Source organism: Protopterus annectens, chromosome 1.part2 (genome assembly GCF_019279795.1).
Source record: "Protopterus annectens isolate FY-2018-M chromosome 1.part2, PAN1.0, whole genome shotgun sequence".
Lineage (NCBI taxonomy): Eukaryota > Metazoa > Chordata > Ceratodontiformes > Protopteridae > Protopterus > Protopterus annectens.
Window position 1 is genome coordinate 675,388,354 of NC_056727.1, and position 20,119 is coordinate 675,408,472.

At 36.2% G+C, this 20,119-nt stretch overlaps 1 protein-coding gene across 1 annotated transcript in view; it reads left to right on the forward strand.

The window, feature by feature from the left end:
- The window catches only part of SDCCAG8 (SHH signaling and ciliogenesis regulator SDCCAG8), a 1,727,915-nt gene that overhangs the window by 971,888 nt on the left and 735,908 nt on the right, over window positions 1-20,119 (forward strand). The window contains exon 13 of the mRNA XM_044058322.1: window positions 16,060-16,202. Within this exon, the coding sequence (XP_043914257.1) occupies window positions 16,060-16,202 (143 nt within the window). The remainder of the gene's footprint in view (window positions 1-16,059; window positions 16,203-20,119) is intronic.

Consider the following 20,119-nt stretch of genomic DNA (forward strand, 5'->3'; position numbering starts at 1 on the left):
TGTCAGCCCTTTTAGATAATTCCATTACTTCTTAACCATAGCTCTTGCTCTTTTTTTAAACTCCATTTTCATTGTATACCACTCACTATCTATCACTTATGAAGAAATTTCTATTGTTCGTAATAACTCAGATCATTTCCATTACTCATTTCCTAAATTCGTTTCTTTTTAACAAGTAGGTGAGAATGTGCCAGTGTCTCATTTTTACTTTATTACCATACATTTTTATTGGTGCATGATCTAAAATAGTTATTGGATGTGTGTTGAAGCTTTCAACTAAATGCACAGGTTCTTGTGAAGTATAATTTCTAACCTGTCTAGCCCAGTTTTTGTACCCTGGGGAATAATATGCACATTCTGTTCAAGTTGCTGCTACCGAATTCATGTCTTTCATACCAAATATTTTCATAATTTGTTTTAGAACTCTACCCTGTTTCATTATATTTTCACTTCCAGGTCTTTCATTCCATCCTCACTACTGGATATCAAGTTCCAGTCCACTCTTATAAGTTATATTCCCTGCTGAAAGCTAGACGTTTCTTCCAAAAATTTCTTAAGCTCTATAATAGCAGTTTTTGTTGAAATTTAAATACATGCCAACATAATCCTTCTCCCTTGCCAGTAGTCCCTTACTTCCAAAAATCTACCATTATTGTCTTTTTCCTCCTCTATCACTGTTGAGGCCTCCCTAGCAATCAATATATTTACTCACCTTTTCATTTGTTCCTAATATTCTGATGAATATTCATCCTGAAGTCTATTTGTCAAATTCACAAGCTAATTTATTTTTGAATGAGTCTCCTGCAGCACTGTTATTTGCATTCTGCATTTCTTAACATAATTCAATATTTTATTCTGGTGTACACATATAAAGCCATTTATATTCCAAGATATGGATAGTGTGACCGTCATAATAAAAGCTATTTTCCCACCTGTTATTCATGACAGTTTTATCAAATGTATATTTCCAACTTCTCTCTTAAATGTACACACTAATGTTTGGCAGGCTGATCTTTTATACAGTTGTTTCTTTTCATCTCCTTATGTCACATTTTTCAAGACTTTTTGTTTTAATGAAAATCCTCATACATAAATTAAAGACATTTTTACAATGCCCCTATCCCTTATTTAACTGTGTTTGTCTTCAAAAGCTGAAATTTAACTCTCCATATGGGAGCAGTTGCATCAAATTGACAGCTGCACCCCAAGCAATTACCTAAGCTAGAATTAAGGTTATCCATATTAAAGTACATTACAGCCTGTGTTCCCTTGCACTGGTTGCTGTCTGTTCTTTTCTTATTTCTATTCCCCTCCCACATGTGAAAAACAGCTTGCATGCTTTCAGAAAACATTAACATTTAGCCTAAGAAAAGGTGCACTAGCTATATTCAAATAAAACAACACTGTAAATTGTACACTGTTCTATTAAATGCCTTAAAGTATTAAGGCTGCTAGGGTGGCTGCTGTCCCATATTTACTTCCCATAATTTCAACTTTTATTTTTCACTGAATCATTTTCCATTGCACTTTCAATTTTTTTTTCATTTCCCTAAGAAGAGAATGCTCAAAACTCTAAAGATTAATTGCTTGCATCTGCAGACAGCTCTTTACATGTAAAAGCAGTCAACGAGACAAAAAAACTACCAACTCTGCTGATGCATTTCTACTCACAACAGAATGCGCAAGTGCCTTTAGTTGCAGACTTCTCGACTCCCACTGAGAATATTTGCTAATGAAAAAAAAAACAAGCTAATATCTTTGCAGATGCAAGAAATTTAGCATTTTCATGAGTTTCATCATTTTGTCCTATTTTCATGCCTACTTGCTTTCAAAAACATTTGTTTATAGCTTAAGCCAATGGCATTATTCTAGACAGCTCCCTTTCTAAAAATGAGCTTTTTTTAAATTCTGCATATAATATAATATAAGATAATATAATCAATGCACCCTTACACCCCACCTCAGCAGACCAGGATCAGAGAATATTAATGTATACTTGTCTTTTTCCATCCTTTCCTCTCGTTATACTGTAAATCCAGAATTTCTTTCAACTAAAAAAGTACTTATTTACTTTATTATCGTTAACATATGCAACTGTCATGAAATACTCTGTCATTTAAAATAGCCCTGTCTGTATCTTATACAAAACTGCTTTACTGTACAATATGCAGTTTTGTAATTAAATGTTTTATACAAATGCTAATAAGAAAGCATTCTTTCACTTAGTTACTCTTTTTAATGACCTTCTAAATATTAATGACATAAAGTGGATACAGTCCACCCACACATTTAACAAAGTCAACAAAAGTCTGGTCTTTTTTACTACTTTTTCTTGAAAAGCCACATTTCACAAATATGACTGATGCTTTATAGCAGGGGTATCCAACCTCTTCAGTTGCAAGGGCCGCATTGAGTCAACAGAAATGGTCTGGGGGCAACCGGCAAACTGAAGAGCAAAAAAAAAAAAAAAAAAAGGGTCTCTCACATAAACTGAAGAGCAAAAAAAAGACCCCCAGGTTTATGCAGACTAATATACTACAAAGTCGACCCACTGGCTGTGTTGTAGGTGAATTAACAATAAATAAATTAAATTAATAAATGCAACTGGTGCAGTGTCTGTGAGGCTCATATCTGTGTTACACCCAGGTGCCCAAAGACAGCTGTTGGAAGGTCCACATAGCAATGACAGTCAATGTTATACACACAAAAAAATAACAAACCAAACTGAACAGACAAACCGAAGATCAAGACCACAATCACAAAGCAAAAATACAAATAAAAGCTTCAAACCACTTCACGAGTAAAGCTTTCAAGTGAAAAGTCCTTTCTCAAAGCATTAACACAAAACTCTTGTTCAGTTATTTAAATATGTTCCCAGAGAAATCATACTATTACTTAATTAATTAATTAACGATAAAACATTTAAAAACAAAACAACACAGCCAATAATTAAGCCATAATAGAGAGTTGATCATTCAGCATTATTTGCCAGAAATTTGCATCTGATACTGAAAAAAAACATTTGCATTTGTCATTTTTCATATTGCTTCTTCAGTTGTAAGCATTATTAGGTAGTGATCTTTCAAACTTAATCTGTTCAGATCTTGTAGAGCTGTAAAAATGTGTATCATCTTTTTTAATGAGTATAATATTCTCTCATTTTATTGACTCTAATTGCTTTTTAATGATACCTAGGCTTTCTATTCTGTTTAATTCATGTTCCACTTTACTCCTGAATACGACAGGTACTTTTTTCAGTGCTTGACTTACTGCCACTACCTCAGGTTTTATTTGCATGTGATATTGTCTTGGCAAGAATCCTAGATCTGTGAATAAATCAGCATAACCAAACAGCATAGTCTTGCAGGATACCACTGCTATGGCTCTGCACAATTTGTGTCCTGCATATGTGACACTGTGATTTTGAACACATGCAGTGTTCTTTGTTTTGGCAGTGTGGTTTTCACTTAATGCAAGTCACACAACCCACAAAATAATAGGGGCAATCATTTATTTAAATGTAACTAGTTGAAAATGAGACTTTGTATTTCTTTACTAACATGTCAGCAGTTTCAGAAATAATGGTGACATGTAGCAGTCAGAACAGGTTAATAATGTATGAACTCCTCTCTTTCTCTCTCTGTCTCTCTCAAGTGCTGAACAGAACAAAAACTTTAAAAATATCTCCTGATAAGGTGCTGCACTGTGCACCAGTATAATTGAGTTTATTTCTTAGTTACTAGGCATGTGGTCCAGTAGAGCACTGTGGAACCTAGACAAACTTTCCAAGAGCCCCAGAGCACAAAACATCAACTACTGCATGAGTCAACTACTGTTCCTTAACTAACCTCCATTGCAAAAGCAAAGTACATATTTATGCCCTTACAATTGTTATCCTACAAACTTCTTAATTTTATATGAAGTAAAACAAACTCCTTTAAACAAGAAAACATAAATCATATCTGGATAGTGCAATAAAACATGCATTTATGTGTGGATCATTCCAACAAGATCAGGGTTCTCCATCCAGAGCCTCATAATTATATCAACTAACATCACAGCCACACCACCACCATGATTACAATGAATAAATATCCAGAAACGTGCCCATTTGAGTGTGTTGATGCCTTTAAGTAAAAACAGCATTTTTTACAAGCCCCCATACCCTCAGTCTACTTTATTGCCATTTAGACTAGAGATCACCCTTTTACGTATTCCAAACAAGTTAAAAAGATCTTATTAAACTCACAAAATTATTTACCTTACCTTTTTGCTATGTTAGTGTAATCTCGCTCCTTCCTTCAGCTTTACAGAACTATAAAAAATGGCCGAACGGTGTTTCTGGTATGAAAAAACATGAAAATGAAAGTTAAAAGTTAAAGTAAATTTAAATTTACATTTAAGGGTCTGGAAGAGCTCTGAGTTGGACACTCCTGCTTTATAGTCTCTCATTTATTCACTAATTTCAGTGTTGCTGATCATCTTCCTGTTCAACTCCATCTCCCAGTGCCAAACTTTGGTTTAATTCCAAGGAACTCCAGATTCTTCCAGTCAACTCTTGTGCTTTTTTTTGTCTATCAAACAGTTCCTTTTGGAACATTGAAAAAGGTTTCACTGACAAAGTATCTCTTTGAGCTTTATTGTCTGAAGAATGTTAAGCATAGTTCCCCTCTTTTTGCTGACTCACTTTTTGTTGGATAAACATTTTTATTTCCTTTTTTAGCCTGTTCTGCATCAAAAAAGGTTTTTGATCCTCCTGCTTGAATCTCATACCTTCTTCTGAACATTTCCTGATTTCTGGATACATTTATTAATCTTTTGCTTGTTGTACAGTGAATAATCATTTTTCAAAAGCACTCTGTCTCCAGTTTTTAGTACTTTGCCCTTCTGCCACCGTTTTGTCATGATCAACTCTTTCTGCTGGTATGATTGCATCTTTGGTATTTAGGTCTTGGCTGCTTTCTCATGGCCAGGATTGGAGCATACATTCGATGTACACTTTCAGTTCACAAATTCTGCTGTGGAATACCAGTCCAGTTGCTTATTTGTCATTTCATAAAATTAATACAGTCTGCTTCTTCCAGTTTATTTGGTATTGTATAGCAGAAAGTCTCATGTTTTCTTTGTTTGCTGTCTTCTAACACTACCATTTTTTGAACCCACTCTTCTTGAGAAGCCCCATATTTAACCAGCCTTTTCTTCATTTCAGCCTCTGATTTTTTCAGTATTATCAGTTCATCTGAATATCTTGTTAAAGCGTCTTCCATTTGTTCCAGCTTTTTATTTGAGTCAATATATTCCTTCAAAGTTTCATTTATTTTAATCACTTCTGAGTACATTTGATTAATTTTTCCTCAAAATTAATGAAAGCCATCTCTTGTACAAAACTGAAGTCTGAACTATTTGTTACTGAACAACAGCTCTTCCCAGCCAGTGTTTTCTCTCCACTTTTTCTGATTGGTTTTCTTCCAGGTTCTCTAAATTTCATCTTTGTGGCACCCTGGCAGTGTATTTCCTAGACAGCAGCTGAATTTTACCCAGGCTGACAGTATCACTGGCTCTTATTTCTCAGTTTCTGTTTTCACACTGGGACAGCTGAAATTAAGCTGTTGATCTGTGTGCAACTATCCTGAAACTTTTGTCTGGAGAAAAAGTCTCCTATAGGCCAGTTGGAAATATCTCACATATCACCTGTTGCTTCTGCAAAATGAATGTCCTCTGTAGATAAAGCTGAAGATTCTGAGGAGTCTGTCACCATGATTAGAATCTTAAAACTAATAACACCAGCAACTAAGATGAACAGAATATACGCTAAAAGTAAAATGAATAAATTTGAATATCCCAAAAAAGCGTATAATCCAAAATATGGCCAGGGTATAAAGTAAATTTATTAAAACTTCAAACTGAGAGACAAAAAAAAAAAAAAACGGTAGGTGCTTTTACGAGTACTAAATGAGCGAGGTTAGTACTCGTGAAAATGGTTACCATTTTTTTTTTGTCTTTCAGTTTGAAATTTTAATAAATTTACTTTATATACCCTTGCCTTGTTTCAGATTATACACGTTTTTGGGATATTCAAATTTATGATTAGAATCTTTTAAAGAAGGGGAGTTTGTGTGGGTGGCACAAAAAAAACACGTCTGTATGTTTTCTTTTAATTTTAACTTCCGGTACCTTTGTCACTGTGAAACTTTTGTATATCTTTGTATTCTAAGCATGCACAAACATTAGTTGCGGGAAAGAAAGCAATTTATACCTTTGCTGCTCCTTTGCAGTTTCTTGAAGTATATAGATGTATTTTCACAACAAAGAACTCGTAGAAAATGTTTTTCATGGAGAAAGCAGGAACAGCCAGTGAAGAATACACTGGGTATAACCTGGAGAAAGGAGTATAAATTTAAGGCTTATCTACCAAATTACATACTACAAACCATTTTAAACACTTGTAGTTTATTCCTGAGTGAATCTGATGTACATACCAAAGAAGATGCTTAATTATTTTATATATTATATAACACTGAAGTTGACAAGTATTTTGGTACATCGTTAGGTAACTTATGATGTCTGTGTTTTTGGAGGTGTATGACTGTAAGTACCCTCCTCTGATGCTGTACTGAATGACTTGTATCTTTTACTCTGTTCTGTGGTTCTCTCTTGGTATTTCTATTTTCTTAGGTTATTGAGATTCTCCTTTCTATTATAGCTTCTATCAGATTCAAGCTCTTTATCCACATCTGTATTTTTTGATATTCTGGTATAAAATTAAACAAGCACTTAACATTTTTATATTTAAGGGTATATTCCTACCACAAGAAAACCTGCTTGTAAAATTATCTGATTTTCTTTAAATTTTTATGTATGAGTGACCAGTGTTAGACTAGCATATGCCACTATTCAGATAAAATGACTCTGGTGTCAATAAAGAATTTGCAGTCCTAAGATAATAAGAAGAGCTGAATAAAGATGATGACAGTGCTACAGATCTCTGTGCCTCATGATGAAAAAAAGGGAACTGAAGGTATGTAAACCCAATTGCTGTGATATACTGATACAGAGACCTCCACCCTCCTCAAAGAAGATTATTCAGTACCCCGTCCCAAAGAAGGATGTGCACCATCTGTGGAAGAATATGATAAGCAATGATCCTGGCAGTGGTCAGGCCATTGTTATAAATGTAAAATATTTCCCTTTAAGAGATTTCCACCTTCAGGTTCACCACTTCAGTGAATGTGACGTCTTCTGGGGATGACCGTGATAACATATGTTACACCCTCTTCTGTGAAATAGTACTCCACAAATGTTCAGTATGCTTTTTCTTTTCAAAAAGCCCTCAGATTATATCCTTTTATTTTTTAAAGCAGGGTACTACAAGTTAAGTCTCCAACACTTGAAATGGAAAGATTTGGAGGAGTTAAGGAGGAAAAGGTAACAACTAGTATCTTACTAATATTTAATGACTTCTGGGACAACTGATGCTTACTTCAGTCATTCAGGCCCTGTCTGACCCCCTAATTCCCAATCTCTACAAGTTTTTTTCTGGCATCTCCCCAGTGTGACACACACCAGGAGAATCGCCCTGCTAAGGAGCATGTTCTGAGTCTTCTCCATGTACAGCTTCAAAAGGTATGAGACTTGCCAGCCAAGTAAAGTGAGATGAGACAGGTGGAAATGTCATAATGCAGCTCTCAGTGTTTTCTTTCTTAGTCCTAATTCTCTACCCCACATGCTGACATCATCACATGAGGTGGGGCAAGCAGTGGTGAGTAGCTCTGAGCATGCACCACAGCATGGGCCCTTAGGGTACCCACTCCTTTTCTGTCCCTTCACGCCTGGTGTTTTCCCTCTGAGCTCCAGTCTCCCAATATGCCCCCCCCTCCCCCATGGTCAGGGCAGGTATGCCAATCTTCTCATGGTGTGCTATCAAGCTCCTAAGACATCCATCAGACATGAGGTACCTGGGCTGCAGTTGGGGCTTTATCACATTATGCCACTGGTGCAGGCAAGTGCCTTTGTGTTTTTGACTGGCACTCACTTGGCACAGTTCCTTATTAATTTCTTGCACCCTTTTGCATGTATTTCAGTGATCTGCAAAGGTACCTTCATTGCTGCTGTGACATCCATCCTCTGGGCCAGTAATCAAGGAGCCTCAATCCTCACCACTGGCACCAGTGGGGAACGTTCACTTAAAAGAAAAATAGATGCACATGGTATTTTCAGATGCAACTGTCTGCACCAAGCATCATTTCTCTTAAGAGCACACAAAGAACAGATTCCAGTCCTGGGACTGGACTTTCTGTCCAGGCCCTAAATAAGGCTCCACCTTCCTCTCTGCAGAAATCAGTGCTCTTTGTCCCTGTTCCAATTAGCTGATGTACACACTCTTTGAGATTTGATTTTCACACACACACCCTGGGAAGGGCTGGCACAGATTTACCCACTATACCACCTCCATCCAGACTATAAGGTAGATTTACTGCCACCAGACAGCTACTATAAGGCTCTTACCAGGGTACCCAATTACTCTTAGTAAAATTAATACTTATACAAATGGCAGTATTAATCAATTGACTTTCAAGAGTGTGGTGCTACAGTGCCACTGAATAAATAAAGGTGCTCTCAAAGGTTAAAATATTTTCTAAAAGACCAGCCACAATGAAAGGTTTAGATATACTTAATACATAATGAAAAACCATGAGAATACTGAGCATCTACTTGCAATAAACACCCGAGTTTCAATTCACAGGAAATATGAAAAAATAATAGAGATGGAAAGACTCAGACAGACAGATACAGAAAAGCAATACCTTTAGCTAATCTCACTATATTTTCCTGACTGACTGAAGAACTACTGTTCCCCAGCTGTTACTTACTAAAGCAAGGCAAGATGAAATGGGCGAGTGGTCTTGTCAGTTCCAAAACAGTGTGTTCAGTGTCCTCTGTCACACCTCTCACTAGTATCTAAATACAATTTACGTGCTGGCTACAAAATGACATCACATTTGGTCACCTGACTCTGTGGTTCCCACACTACCCTCTCATTAGAAACTTGAGCCAAGATCTGGCACAATTCACGCATAGAGCTTTGCTAAGGTTTATTCCAACACCTTGAAACTGTAAAACAATTCCAATACTTCCACCCTTCCTGCAGAAACTAACCAGACATTCTCTGGCACCCCAGCATAGTAATTAGTTCATCTCTAAGGACAATAAGATCAGGATCCCAGCCCAAACATTGAGTCTGTGGTTGCATTCAGACCTGTGAGATAAAATATTTATGGCCTAAACCAAGTCATTTAATTTCAAGCTATTTTTCTTAAGGTTAGCTGGGCTGACATCAACCCCTTCCCTTCCAGCATCCTCTGTTAACACTTATACATTTCATCAGTTACAATACAGTCTGACATCCATGTGTATTTCTTTTCTGTCCAGCAGGACCCACTGTTGATACATTTTTAACACAAGCAACTTTACAAATACATGTTTAACACAAACATTTGTAAAAATTAGTTTGATATTGAAATGACATAAAATTCTTTGCAGAACTCCAATTAGTTATGTTGGCATATGTTACACATGCACTGCCGTACTCTCTCTCTCTTGCAGAGCCTGCGCTAACTCACATAATCACAGCTGCAGTCTTCAATAATTGGATCTTTGTCAGTTTCATAGCTTACAGTCGTATTGTTGAGAACTGCAATGATGAAATCCACATTGTCAAGATGATACCACTGAACATTTGAAAATGTGGGGATATTGAACTCCCAGACTTGCACCATCCATGCAGGATCTATGTTAACACTTGTTCCTGGGTTCACAGAGGTAGAGAGTTTTCCTCATTTGATGTTTTTTATGTCTTTGTGTGTTTACACTGAGATCTCAGTATCATTGCAGTCCTTCATTATGTTATAGTAAACTTTTTTCAGTTTTCTAAAGCAGATCACTTTGTGATGGGAGTAAACAAAAGTGTACCACCCAACAGATATACTGAGAGGGTTAAGTCTGGCAACATTTCACTTACTAAAAGTTTTTTTCCCCTTGCTTTTCCACAACCTTTATTCTTCTCTTTGTATTTTTTTCAACTGCCACCACCCCACACACCATGAGCTCTCGTTTGTTACAGTTCTCATCTGTGAGACTTTCTTTTACTTCCTTAAGTTAGATTCCAGTTTTTCTTTCTCTTTGGACATAGTTTTAATTTTGTCTCTCAAAAGTTAGACCTGTGTGGTTTTTAATCTTCTGCACCTGGTGGCTGCATAAAATCATTACACAAGCTGGAAGTCCTTTGGTGGCAATGGTCCTACATAAGCATGCATATTCTGTGACCTCACTGGGGTAAGGCATAAAATCACACAGTTTTGCAAACATTCATGTAAATAGCAAAGCAAATAGCATATGACTTCCTCATAACTGGACCAGGCAGGTATTGTGAAAAGATTCTGGAAAAATTCTAACCAGGTGAATGTGACATTTTTAAGCTGAAAGTCTTCAAACAGGGAGAAGAAAGTCAAAGATCATAAGAACTTCAACTGACACTGCTGCAAGTACTCAGAAGTCCAGAAGATGTCTTAAACAATTTCAATGAAATAGCTCATTAGTGCCATAAAGAAAAAGCCCAAGGTAATCCTGATGATACATCCTAATAATTGTCCCTTTATCTATCGCCTCATGTGTTCTCTTTTCCACCAAATATTTCACCAGGGGCAGCCACTCACATATCACTTCTCTTTTTCTACTATTTTTTATGTATTTCGTATAGGTCTTTTGTTTAATCTCATTCTTTTAGCTCCCCACCTTGTAATTTGTTCCCGATAACTTGGTTCCTTGGCTAACAACATTGTTTCTTGCCTACTCACTATCCCTTTCTTTGGAAACCCTATTGTTAAGATCTTTTGTTCTGTCTCCTCACTAGCTTATATTTCAGTGAACTGTCTACCACTATATTTTATATAGAATACTCTGCCAGGTTATTTATGTTCTCCCCCTGCACCTGTTTCCAATAAAGCAATCTCTTAGTATGTGTGGTAGTCCCTCCTTGCCTCATCATCATATCATTCGATTTCAATTTATATCACACTACTTGTATTTGTTATAACAGCCTTAACTGCTTAGCCTTAAAGTACCCCTTTATCATCAGTCAAAACCCTGTCCCCTTACTTCGTCAATAAAGATCATCTTATGCCACGTAACCCTAGCCCTCTTTCTTTCTCAAGTAGAGTTCTCTGGTTCCTTATTTATTTCTTGCAATAATTTAAAAGCCTGTTTTCAGGGAACTTTAGTATATTTTTTGATATACCAAAGATGCGAATAAACTGTTGTTGATACACCAAGAGAGACTGAACTTTTGATGATGTATCAAAAAGATTGTAGATAAAAAGAAATACCTATTTGGTATATGAGCTTACAGACGTTTTGGCTACATCTGATTTTTGAGTGTACTGAAATCTGTAAGGATATATGCATACACACACATTGTCTGTCGATATATATATATATATATATATATATATATATATATATATACATACATACACACACACACACACACACACACACACACACACACACACACACACACACACACACACACGCATATTATAACAAGGGACACTAATAAAAGGTGTGGCAAAAATGTGTTTCTCAGTGTTTAGATTTTTAATCACTATTATATTTGTGCCATTTATCAGAGTTCTGCCCACAACATAAGCTTTTGGCAACCCCTGCCTATTCATTCCACAAAATAAAACAAAACTGCATACACTGCACACTCGAAGTACAAATACAGAATTCACCCCCCACACACACACACACACGCACAGACGTGCACACAGACACACAAAAAACACTATCCATCTAATCAACCCTCCCAGAAATAAAATTTCTGAGAAAAAAAAGCTAGACCACAATTAACCGGTCAGCAAACAACATTCCCTGCAGTATTAGCCCAGTTTTAAATATTTGCTCTACAAGTGACCAGTAATGTCATTTCATAAGTGAAGTTATTATACTAGCAGCTGTTTTGATATAACATGATAACATTTTCTCACTGTACAAAGAACGATTTCTGATATTCTCCAAGCAGTATCTGCAAGGGAATAAATCAGGATTCTTATGGCCTCTAGAGTTCTCATGATTCAGTTGGCCAGACTTCATATCAGGAAAATCCAGTAGTTTTGTAATCATTTTGGCTCAACACTAGCACCCCTATCATTTCAGATCCGACTCCTGGGATTTGCAAAAAGTGTGTTACTCTGGTGGATATTCCAGTTATTCCAAAGTCCAGGTCTCTCATTCTTCCTTCCAGCCCCGACTCGCGTCTGTAACCACAGGTGCCTCAGACTTTTCGTGGAGAGCTATTTTCAAGGGGATGAAAGTTCATGGTCTGTGGAAAAAGTATGACAAACTGAAACACATAAACATCAAATAAATGATAGCCCTAATACTTTTTATCAAATCTTTAAATCATCTTTGGGTTGCAGGACATGAACTAGTAATTGTGGACAACACCTCATTTATTTAGCAAATAAACAAACCAGACCCTATCCCTTTTGCAGACTATGTATGGTAGCATGGCAACTAGCAACTCAAGAGAGTCTATCCCTACAGGCTACTTACAGTCTATTAGATCAGAATATGATTGCAGACAAGCTGAACAGGACAAGAGCAGATAAATGCAAACTGAATTCAGGGGTCTTCCAGAAATTGATCGAACTTTGGTGAAGTCCTCCAATAATTTATTCAGTTGTGGGGAACTCCTCAAATTTGTCTCCGTTCACAACAGATGGTTTAAGAAATTCTCCTGCAGGACTCCTTGCACAAAGTCCTCGAAGACAAATGCCTTTTCTTTCCCATGGATGGGAGTATTTCTGTATGCCTTTCCACCTTTTTCTCTGATAACCAGGGTTCTTTTAAAGATTCAGAAGGACTCTTCCAGAGTAACTGTAGTTACCCAATTTTGGACTAGACAGTATTGGTTCAACATGTTTTTTGATAATGACCAGGGGCATTACTGCAAGTTACCTCAGAGGATGGACTTTCTTATGGAGGATAGGGGTTGTTTGATATTTGATACACCCCAACCTTCAATTTCTTCAACTCATTGCCTGGATGATAGAATTTTAATACCTTTTAGACCCATGTTTTCTGAGGACATGCAGCAGGTATGAAGTTTGGGAGACCTGCTTTTAGAAAATCATATTTAGCTAAGTGGAAGAGTTTCTTGTTGGTGCCAAAGTAAGAACCTGTACCCTTTTCAGGCTAAGATGCCTCTGGTTCTATGGTATTTGTGTGCATTGTTATCCTGTGGCCTTTTTTACTCTTCTATCAAAATTTATTTATCAGTTATCTGTCGAATGATCTGTCCTTTTCTGCCCTTCCCTAAATGAAACAGTTCTTGAAAGGGATTTCACTTATCCACCCACCTAGAAGACAGATGGCTATGTCTTGATATCTTAATTTTGTACTGGAGAAGCTTATTTTTTTTTTCCTTTTGAACCTGATTATGAGGCTGATTTCAAGTTCTTATATTGAAAAATAGTGTTAGTCATTGCTCTGACTTCTGCAACAAGAGTGTCTAAGTTACAAGTTCTTATTGTTATTCATCCTTATCTAATCATTTACAAGGATAGTGTAACTTTGAGAACAGGCAAAACAGAGTTTGCCTTAGGCAAGGGTGTATGTCTTCCTGTTTTCTATGCAGAAACAAAAAAACAAGAAAGAAGGAATTTTATTTACTGTGGTTGTCCACAATCAGCTCAGATACTACTGTGACAGGATAAAAACATTCAGTAATTCTGATCAACTGTATATTTCTTATGAAAGTAAGAAAAAAGGGTGATCAAAATGAACAGTTTGTAAATGGTTGTTCCATACTATTGCCTTTTGTTACTCTCACCATAACAAGTCACTCCCAGGCAGGGTTAAGGTTAGTCTACTATGGCTTTGGTGACTTCTAAGTTTTTTTGGAAAGGAGTGCACTGTAGAAATATTCTAGAGGTAGCAATTAGGTTATCTGTCAATACTTTCATTAAGTACTACAAATTGGACTCTTCCTCTAAATCCAGATCAGGCTTTGGTAGGGCTGTTCTCCAGGGGCTCTTGGACATTGATTCTTCTTTCTTATCCTTTTCTTTCTAAGCCGTGGAATTTTACATATATATATATAATAAAATAATGTATATGAAAAGATAGTGTTCATACTGCAACAATAATCTATACCTGGGTGTGATACTCTTTTCCTGTTTTCCTAGCACATACTTAGAATGCAGAGCTCTAACCTCCCTTACTATGAGGCAAGAAAGCACTGAATGTTTGGGAGTCTTAACCACCACTGACCTTAAACAGCTCTCATTGGGCTGTTAGGGTGTTTGGGAGGTGCCATTAAAATTTGGAAGCTAGCTAGTTATAATATCCTGGGCAGGATATAACCCATAAAGCTTAGACTACTGTGACAGTAATCTATTCAAACATCTACTGTTATGGTACGTTTGCTTACATAGCTGTATTTATTTATTTGACATTTGTTTACCGGGAAAGTCTGACTGGGTAGTAATATCCATTTTTGACGGAGGCCTGGGGAGAAAAGCTCCAGATGTCTCATTGTTTTTTTTTTTCTTTAGCAGGTGTAAAGACTGAATAGACATTGTGCCATTATAACATTCAATCACCAATTACACCCGTTAATTTCTTCTTCAGCAACTTCAAACGTCTCCTTTCAGATTACACAACAAACTCAAAGGGAGAATAACCATCTGACGGAAGCATGTGGCTGAAATGTCACAGGTTTTTTTCAAGTGGCACCCCCCCCCACCCCTTGTTACTTGCTATTTATGCATGTATTTATTTATTTTCACTCCAAAGTTTTCCAGCATTGGGGAAAAAATTGAGCATTTTATTTTATTGCAGACTAAAGTATTCACCCTTTCTTCTAGATTGTGCTTTCTGAAAATTGGAATATAAAAGTAATAGAGATATTTGGAAGGTGGGGGAAGCCATATTTACCCTACTGCAAAAATGATGATGTCCCATACAGTTGCAGATTTTTGACATTTTTTCATTATTACATTTTAATTGTTCCTCTTACATGATTCAGTTAGAGCTTCTTTAAGTAGCTGAAATATATTCAGGTCAAACAGCCTGTACCAAAGGCTGTGAACTGCTTGGTGATGGTGCTGTGTATTTTACCATGCCATGACAGTTTCTTATAGGGCACAATACTAAAAAGTTATTTTCCATTCACCATGACAGCAAAGCATATAGAATGGTGATATTCAGAAACTATAATATTAGATGTGTTATATTATTTTCCAATTTTCTTTTATTACTCTTCTAATACAGATTTAGTCTACATGCAGTTTCTTCAAAATTTGAATGCTTAGACATATACAGTATTACGGAAAATATTATTTCAATATAATACTTTCATTCTTGGCTCTTCTCCTTACTTTGTTTGGATTTGCTCTTAAATAATAGATTTGTGTGACTAGTGTGGTTTCCACATTAATATGTGTTGCTTATTCATGAAGAAGATTATCTTTCTACAAATCTGGACTGCAAAAAATGTAATAACCGATATAGAATAGCACTACATCGATGTTTTTGTCATATCACATAACTTTGCTTTTTTTTCCATTGTCATGTCATCATTCCAGTATGAGAGACATATTGAAGTAACTGGTAGTTGCATCATATCCTTTTATAACTGTGACTGAAACCAAATCACATATAGTACTTGGTTAAAGGATTATTTTCTTTAGAAAATACATTCAGCAATATAAAACTTTGATTATCTTGAACTTTGTACTATAAGGAGGTGATATCATTTTCCTTTTAGGAAATTCTTAAGTTAAAAGTGAAAGTCATTAAAGTACATTGTCTAGAACACAAAACTTATATAGTAATGATATATGTTGTAATGTCCCAGAGAGACAGGAAGAGGACAAGTGTGATTCTGAACCTTGTTTTATAAGCAATGTGTCCACTGAAATATGTTGATGATTCCTTGGTGAAAGTTTTTTCTGCCCATAGAGTATATGTATATATTTATATTCTGTTTATCTTTAGGTTATTGAAAAACTAGGACTGGAAATGAGTGAAGCCAAGCGACGCTTGGAATGTGCCCAGCAGGATGCAGCAAAAGCCAAGGATGAATGTCTGAGACTGACAGAACTGCTGGGTAAATCTGAGCACCAACTGCACCTCACCAGGTACCCCTAATCCTATTACATGCCACAGCACCAATATCATTCTGCTAAATCCTGCTACCGGCTTCCAAACAGTTGTTACAGTCTGATATTCTTAGCAGTTCACTGCATGTACAGCTTTCAGGTTTATTAGATAGAGCTGGAGACATGATGGGTGACATATACAGAAGCGTTAGTGCATCTGGCAGCAAATTGTTCATATAAAACAACCTTCTGAAGCTAATATGTGTTGACATTCTCTTATTTTGTCCCATGAAACAACAGAAGTACCCTTTATAATGATTTTAGTTTTTTGATATTATGAATTAATGTTTATGACCGGACTGCAGTCTTTTAATGTTGTAAAGATGGCTGTTTAATTAACACTTTTCAGTCTGTAACAGCAACAAACATATAACAAATATAAAGTAGGAGTGATGTAACATAAAAAGTGTAATTTTAATTAAAAATGAAACATAGTTAAGACATTGAAGGTCCAAAACTGTTCTTGCCAAACAGTGTTCTTAGATTTCTAGTAACGAAATACTCTGTACTTACATGGTGTATGTTAAAACTTACATTTTGTACATTGTCATGCTTCTGCTGTACAGATCATATTTGTTATATATGCATGTTGCTGTATTTGTAGACTGTAAAGTGCTTATTACACAGTCATATTATTAAAATGAAATACCCGCAGTCCTGTCATAAACATTAATTCATAATATATAGGTTTAGTAGTACTTCTGCATTATTAAACACTATTCTTCTGTAATAGAAATTGAGGATTTGGTTTTCCTTCTCTTGCATTTATAAGACCATCTTTAGGAAGTGTGATATTTTGATTTAGTTTTGCAAAACACAGATGTAGGCTTGTTAATATGCATATGTCATACATGGCTAATAATTATGTCCAAAGGAAACTAACTAACTTTGCATTATTAATCTAGAGTTTCTTTAAATTTGCTTTCACGTTTGTGGTGTTTGTAATCCAGCAAATTGCTATAAATAGCATATTGTTCTATAAGTATGGCAGTCACAAATACATGCCAGTACATGCACGTGCACATGTATGGTTTCTGTACACCACGATGGTAGCATTGACACATTGAATGACTACAGGCTAGTTACTCTAACTAAAATTAGTGTATGCTTTGTATACATAGCTATATGTCTACATGGAAACAAGGTTCCAGATAACTGCTGTCCATTCCACAGAAGGTCCAGTCTAGACTGAGCTGTAGGCAGGCTTGACTGACTCTTTATTGAGATCCTTGGATTTTAAACATTTTGAGCAGGCTGTTTATCTTGACCTTGCAAGGACTTTTCTTTGTTCTTACTTATGCTATCATTAAGAGGTAGGTAGACCGATTAATATGGGTCTTTTCAGTCACAGTCCAGGCAAAATGGAAAAGCTGAGTGTATTGATATTTAGTCATTAATTTTATCAGTATCATTGCCCACTTAACTTCGTTCAGGTTATGAAGAGACAGACCCTGTCTGAGCAAGAATTGGACATTAGACAGGAAGACAGTCTAGACAGGACAGTAGTCCATTGCATACAACACACACATATGCATCTAGGGACATTCTTGAATCTTGCCAGTCTACCTGTCACATATTTTTGGGACATGGAAGGAGACAAGAAACACTGTCCAAAAACATCTTGGCATGTGGAGAACAAGCAAACGTCAGACTTCCCAGAGCAGGCACCACTGCTGGGATCCAAACCAGAGAGCCAGGTGCTGTGAGGTAGCAGTGCTAAGCATTGCACCATTGTGCCACCTAACTTGCTCAAAGTCTCAGTGTAGGAAATGAAAGATTAGGACATAATTACAAAGAAGTATAAAAGAGTGCCCTACTATTGTACATAAGTGGTGCTGGTCCTCTGTGAACGTTTTTTTTCCAAATAGTAACCTACATTTTAGAAGGTGTCTTGATAGAACAGAATATGCATTCTGCTTTACGTTTGAGATATACTCAAGTAACTAAAGTGAAGGTTGATATATTTGCTTCAATATGAATCTAAGTGAGGAAAGAGTTCTACATCCTGGGACCATAAAAAAAAATAAAGATTTATAAAAGGTGTTGAATCTTTCTCTGTTATGTTGAGAGCTTGAAGAGGGTCATGAAATGCGAGAAACGAATAAACGAGTGAGAGTGAAATAGAAATTTAGGTTTATTAGTAACTACTGCAGAGTAGGAAAGTTATGTATATAGCTACACTGTATAAGAAGCAAGTTTTCTGCAGTGTAGCCTCACTATCATTGGTAGCTATGTACCATATGAATTAAGTGACACATTTTCCCCCTGAATTGAAAGAGTTTTATAATGTGAATGGCATAATTGATCAGTGTAATGAAAATACAGTTGTCTAAGGTGTATAGGGATTTGAGGTGATGCATGCATGTTTCATTTATATGGACATTTTGTAACAGTAGGTGTTGAGATAGTAGCAGACTGAGTAGAATCCCACTACAAACTAAGATATTTCAAATTATGAACACCAACAGTCATAATGCTGTTAGAATTGCTTAGAATGCACCAGTTTAGGAATAGATTTCTGAATTTTGTGGCACTGCTAGTCAAAATCACTTTATTTTTCATAAAATATATTTAGAGCTGTTAATTGTTACGGAACCACTGAGCTCACAAACATAGCTCTCAACCTTACATTTCCAAAATGAGGAACACTAACCTTCAGAATGTGAAACAAACAAGCAAAATGTGGCACACACAAAAATGGCTTACTAACAACTTCTACTAGGAAGGTCATAGGATTGCTAAAATATGCTGGATTTACTTATAAAAAAGATCTGTTAATGAATTAATATGATTCAGTTATAATTACCATGGATAACAGTTAAAAAAATTCCTAACACTGAATGTGTGACAGGCCCTTTCACTGTGAAACTTTGAGGAACATGAACTTTTTAAGACCCCAAATGAGGTACATTCCTCGTAATGAGGTACACTTGAGAGGTATGCTCACAAAACAAATGAATTGCTAAGCTGTTTGCCCATGAGTTCAGTAGGCTTGTCAACTCTGAAATGGATCGAATTGTCTGCAAAGAATGGTACTAAGTGTTGAAAAATGTAGGCAAGAGAGTTTATGAAAATTGCAAATCAATGAAAATCCAAGACTGATACTTGGGGGGGGGGTCTAGCAGTAAGTGGGTGAATTTGTATAACTTCAGATTCATATCTGATCAGGTCATTTAGCACTGGCATTCAGAGTGCATTAATTTATACTGTAAAAAGAGGTATAAACAGTCTACAGAATTAGTTATTTCTGAGCATGTCAGAGCTAGATATAGATGCTTCATAATGTTCCTTTAAGGCCCTCACCTAGCACTGCTGACATGGTTCTATCTTTCCACAATTTATACAATACTTCATTTTATAGTTGACCTGTATGTTCAAATGATCATGGCACAGCAGAGTTCGAGAGACTAGCCTTGCACACAGTGTCATGCAGTTATCACTAGCTCTGCAAAAGGCTAGGTGTCTTTCTGAAGACATATTGTAGGTGATGTGTGCAGTTATCTTGCCTGCTGTCTTCTGCTTTATAATGACTAATAGGGCAGAATTATTCATCAGCACCTTTACTGAAAATGTTAATCTCTCTCGGTGTTCTTTCATTGCCTCTCTCTTTCTTTCTCTCTTCTTCTCACTCTCTCTCTCTCTCTCTGTATGTATATATATATATATATATATATATATATATAATTTTATCTCAAGTTTTTGATTTGAGGTATGTGCACCTTCTACCCAGTGACAAGCCATCCCCTGCACAGTGTTAGACCTTTGCTTGATCATTACAGTTCTTTTAACCATTTACACAATTCAGAAGATTTCCTGATGTGTGCTATTTTAAAACATCTTATATTTGATGCTCTAATAGTTAGGACAAGAAGATCACTAGTTAAGACTACAATGGG